Source organism: Stegastes partitus, unplaced genomic scaffold, assembly GCF_000690725.1.
Source record: "Stegastes partitus isolate 25-593 unplaced genomic scaffold, Stegastes_partitus-1.0.2 Scaffold895, whole genome shotgun sequence".
NCBI classification, from domain to species: Eukaryota; Metazoa; Chordata; class Actinopteri; family Pomacentridae; genus Stegastes; species Stegastes partitus.
The window spans coordinates 224,245-229,356 of NW_007578626.1; the positions used below are offsets into that span (position 1 = coordinate 224,245).

Consider the following 5,112-nt stretch of genomic DNA (forward strand, 5'->3'; position numbering starts at 1 on the left):
GAGGTTCATGCAAAGCCACGCCCCCAACATACATGTGACTCAATAAACAATACCTGTGACCCCAGTGACAAAATACATCTACACTATTTCACAGACAATCATAAGGCCTCAGTTCAGCCCTGCTGGGTGCCTATGGAGTGAGGACAGACCGGCCTTTACAATGTGCTAACGGTGCTAACGGTGCTAACGGTGCTAACCACTCAGATACCTGCAGCCCGTCCCGTAGTCAGAATGTAGAGAACTGGAAAGAAAATGTTTTGTGAAATGTCCTTTGTTAGTGTTTAAAATGCGTATTATGTTTCATATTTGAATGCGTTCAGTGACCTGACCTGTACGTGACGTGTCTGCTGGCTTTGACCAGAACACTCATGAGGACAATGTCATGGTTCAGTATGGTTCCAGCTATCATGTGTTCAGAGTCTGTATTTAGCACTGAGCCTATGATTCTGTTGGTATTTTCCTACTGAGAACAGCATCCGTCCTTGAAGACAACATGGCCGGTGAGAAGCGGTTCACACACCTGGAGACAGCAGAAGCTCCTCTGTTCTATCAGATTGTTGCTTTAGCTACACGCTGCACCAACAACATCCACACACACTGCTCACCAAATATCAAGGACGTGGACAGAGCACAGAAGGATGCCTGTCCACGCCATTAGTAACTGGCCAGTTAAATCTTATCTATGTCCGGGGCAGGCCCGGCCCAAGAACATATCTGGAACCTGGAACCGAAAAGTTCAGCTGGACATGAGGTTCCTCTCTGTCCCTCTGAATCCAGCGCTGCAAAACTTTACCTGTGACCTAAATAAATTCTACATCTGAGAACTGAAGATTTCTGCGGCTTGTTCTTGGGCTTCCAACCAAAGAATCGGGTCTAACAACAACAACCAGCCGGCTAGCAACCAGACTCTGGTACAAAGCGCTACCTTCAGGCACAGCTGTAAACGAGACTCGTAGAATAATGAGACTATAATGAAATGTCACGACTTTAAGGTTACGTTTGGTTCAACAGAAAAGCGTCACACAGGATCAGTTCGTCTGGAACCCTGACGGCTGGTTCGGGCTTTCTGGAGGTCTGTGGCTGATCGATGTGTCAGTGTGGACGCCGTATACATGCACATTAAAGGGAACGTGTGTTTCAGACACAGCGGTGGGTTTTGGTTTTCAGAAGACTCAACAGGTGAGTGGGTTCAGGTGTCCCTCTGTGGAGGGTCACACTGAGCAGACCGGACCTTCTCCCGTAGAGGCTGAACCAAGCTGGACGTCTTCATGTGGCCTTCGTGGTGCAGCCCCAGACGACGCTGAGTGTTTTCAGTTTGTACTCTTCCACTGGAGGGCTGCCAGTCTTTTCATCGTGGACTGATGCTTGAAGCCGTTTCCTGCAGACAGCGACATCGCCATCTGCTGTCGGGCTGAGGACATCACAGCTGCTCTGTGTGATCTGAGTGTGTTCAGAGCTGTGACCTTTGCAACTCGCTCCTCCTCACCAGTGTTTACACATAAATACTTCATGGTGGCTGAAGCACTTTGTCCAATAATTAACTTCTGATAAGCGGGAGGAGAAAGAAGGCAGGTAGCAGTGGAGGGAAAGGTCGTGGGAGGGAGAGGAACACATGAGATAGAGTCAGATCAGCAGAGAAAGAGGAAGGACGTTGACTCAGCAGAAGCTCTGTGAGGGTGAAGAGGAAGAGGAAAGCTGTGACGGTACCACTGAGCTTCTTGTTGTCAGATGGACTTCATGGAGGACGCTGAGGAGGCCCGGACCATAGAGCTGAATGACGGCAGGAGAATGCCAGTCCTGGGTCTGGGCACGTGGAAGGTAGAGTCACCTGTACTTGCATCAGTATTCAGTCTGGTTTAGTTGTTCACCGTGAGCCTGCAGCTGCACAACCTGTTGACGGTGAACTCTCCACAACGTCACCATTTATCAGAAACTCTATCATCAGCTGTTCAGGATCCACAGGTCCTGGAGTGAGTCCTGGATAAGCTGTAAGAATTCACCGACATCCTATTCAAACATTTATAAAAATAAACCGTTCACACTTTATTTTTTTCATAAATAAAAGAGTTCTGAGCTTTCAGAGGAGACGAGTCTGGAAACTAACACGACACACTGTGAGTGAAGCAGATTTTAGTTTTTTTTGTTCTGGCCTTTATTAGTCAGGATAGTGAGAGTGAGACAGGAAAGGGGGACAAGGACCTGCAGCAAAGGGTCGTGAGCCGGACTTGAACCCACAACCGCTGCATCGGGGACTAGAGCCCCTGTTCATGGGTCGCCCGCTCAACTAGGTGAGCTGTAGGGACGCCCAAGTAAAGCAGATTTTATCGACGAATAAGTGCAGCGGGCTCAGAACCAGAGCTGGAGGTCCATCCGGCCTGGTGGCTCATCAGAGAGAGAGGAAGACACGAGGGTGTGAACATGTGAACAGCTGGACGTCGGTATCGTGTAGAACCTGGAGGCACCAGAACAAATGCTGATCTTCAGTTCTTTGAAACAAGGTGTCTCGGTGGTTAGCATCATTAGCACCGTTAGCTAGAAGGTCGCCGGTTCACATCCCGGTGAGGACACCCGGGATCTTCCTGCGTGGAGTCTCCATGTTCTCCCCGTGCAGCGTGGGTTCTCTCCGGGTTCTCCGGCTTCCTCCCACAGTCCACAAACATGCTGAGGTTAATTGGTGATTGTAAATTGTCCGTAGGTGTGAATGTGAGTGTGCTTGGTTGTCTGTCTCTAAGTGTAGCCCTGTGATAGACTGGTTACCTGTCCAGGTGAACCTGCCTTCACCCTGAGTCAGCTGGGATAGGCTCCGCCCCCCATAGTGAGGATGAAGGTGTAGAGATGATGGATGGATGATTGTAAAATGAAAAAATGTTTTGCTTTGTTTTAATGATGCTCTGTGTCTCTCACACTGAGCTCTGTCTCCTTCTAGTCGTCTAGTCGTCTAGTCTTCTAGTCGTCTAGTCTTCTAGTCGTCTCGTCTTCTAGTCGTCTAGTCGTCTAGTCTTCTAGTCATGGTCGTGTTGTTTTCACTGAGGTGAAGAATTAGAAAAAAACGGGGACACGAGCCAACACAGGAAGGCTCTGATTGGTTGATATGATTTGTCCTCCTCTAGATCAACATGAACTTTTCAAACAATAATTTCCCAGAAGCCTCATGAGGCCGACATTCAGTCAAACGTGCCATCAATGAATTGCAGACTGAAGACGCTAACCGCCTCCCGGCGCCCGGTCCTGACAAACTCTGACGTCTGTCATAACGCTTCCTCCTGCAGTCGGCCCATCTGCCGCCGACCTCGATCCAAGGAGCCGTGGAGGCCGCCATCGCCGCCGGATACCGCCACATAGACACTGCACACAGCTACAGGAACGAGGTGGACATCGGCAAGGCTCTGCACTCCAAGATGAAGCAGGGCGTCATCCGGCGAGAGGACATGTTCATCGTCAGCAAGGTGCAAACACAACAGCTGAGTGTCTCTCACGTGTTGTAGCGGTGCTGCTCTTCACTGTCTGCTGTCTTCACAGCTGTGGTGCACCTTCCATGCCCCGGAGGACATCACCTGGTGCTTCAACAAGAGTCTCAAAGATCTCCAGCTGGACTACCTGGATCTCTACCTGGTGCATTTTCCAGTTGGCCTGAAGGTAGAACATAAGATTCACCATGTTGGACAGAGTTCAGACTTTACAATCCTTATCGCTCCCATGCTCTGGTCCCAACCGGCTCTGGTCCCAACCGGCTCTGGTCCCAACCGGCTCTGGTCCCAACCGGCTCTGGTCCCAACCGGCTCTGGTCCCAACCGGGTCCGATCAGCCCCAGATTACAACCAGCTACTGTGTAGGTCCACTAGCCTGCAGGTCTGAGGATCCTGGCTGTACTGTGTCAACACATCTAAAAACAGGTCTGATGTACTGAGAGATTAAAAACCCGGATTCTGAAGACACCAAAAATTAAAAAACCCAGATAATGATGCAACAAAATATGAAGAAACTCGATATTCCACAAAACAGAGAAAATGACTGCATCAGAACCCTGAACATGAACGTGTTCATACATCAGAACCTTTCGTCTTTACTCACCAAAAACCACACGATTGGATTTTAATGCATATTATATCAATATTCATGTTAGCCAACTGGATATTAATGAATAAAAAATCTAAAAACTCACTCAGCAAAAACCACAAAAAACAGATAATAACACATTAAAAGGTCAAAATCCTGGATATTAATGCACCAAAACACCAAAAATCTGAATACTACATTAAAATATCAAAAACCAGGATATTTACTCACCAAAACCACAAAGAATGGATATTACCACATGAAGCAGTCAAAACCCGGGATAGAAATGCAAGAAAACATCCAAAACACAGAAACAAAGCCTTAAAACACAAAACATGTTTTACATTACGGTGTGTGTGGAGTCGGGCCATCGAGGACGTCCAGGTGAGAAGATGATCCGACCTGATACCTGCAGGCTCCACAAGCAACACACTAAGAGCAGCTGAACCTTCAGGTCTTTCAGTACAAACGCTTCATCAGTGTAATATTTGTGTAGCTGAACAGAACCACTTCTGGGTCTCCATGTTCAGATAACCTCCACAGATCACGTGATGTTTGTACCTGTAATGTCTGTGCAGAAAATGGGAGACGAGCGTTTCCCGATGAAGGACGGAGTGATGTTGACCACGGACATCGACTACGTGGATGTCTGGAGGGTGAGAACACGTAGATTAAATAAAGGCATTAAAATACTGAAAACCTGGATATGAACGCACCAAAACTATACAAATCCTTCAGAAGAATGCGTGAAACAGTCAGAAACCTGGCTGCTAACGCACCCAAACACTCAAATCTGCTGCTGCGCTTCAGGGGATGGAGGCCCTGCAGGCTTCAGGGAAGGTGAAGAGCATCGGCGTGTCCAACTTCAACATCCTGCAGCTGGAGAGGCTCCTGGCTCTGTGCAGAGTTCCTCCTGCTGTCAACCAGGTGGGAGCCGGACACACCTGAACACACCTGAACACACCTGAACACACCTGAATACACCTGAATACACCTGGCCAGCTGCATCAGCATTAGCTTCAGTAGGGCTAGCTTCAGAAAGGCTAGCTTCAGTAG

At 48.4% G+C, this 5,112-nt stretch overlaps 1 protein-coding gene across 1 annotated transcript in view; it reads left to right on the forward strand.

The window, feature by feature from the left end:
- The first annotated feature begins 1,690 nt into the window (after positions 1-1,690).
- LOC103365987 (aldose reductase) overlaps positions 1,691-5,112 on the forward strand; it is a 7,759-nt gene continuing 4,337 nt past the window's right edge. Inside the window, exons 1-5 of the mRNA XM_008293575.1 lie at positions 1,691-1,818; positions 3,270-3,446; positions 3,520-3,636; positions 4,635-4,712; positions 4,867-4,983. Of these exons, the coding sequence (XP_008291797.1) occupies positions 1,729-1,818; positions 3,270-3,446; positions 3,520-3,636; positions 4,635-4,712; positions 4,867-4,983 (579 nt within the window). The 5' untranslated portion in view covers positions 1,691-1,728. The remainder of the gene's footprint in view (positions 1,819-3,269; positions 3,447-3,519; positions 3,637-4,634; positions 4,713-4,866; positions 4,984-5,112) is intronic.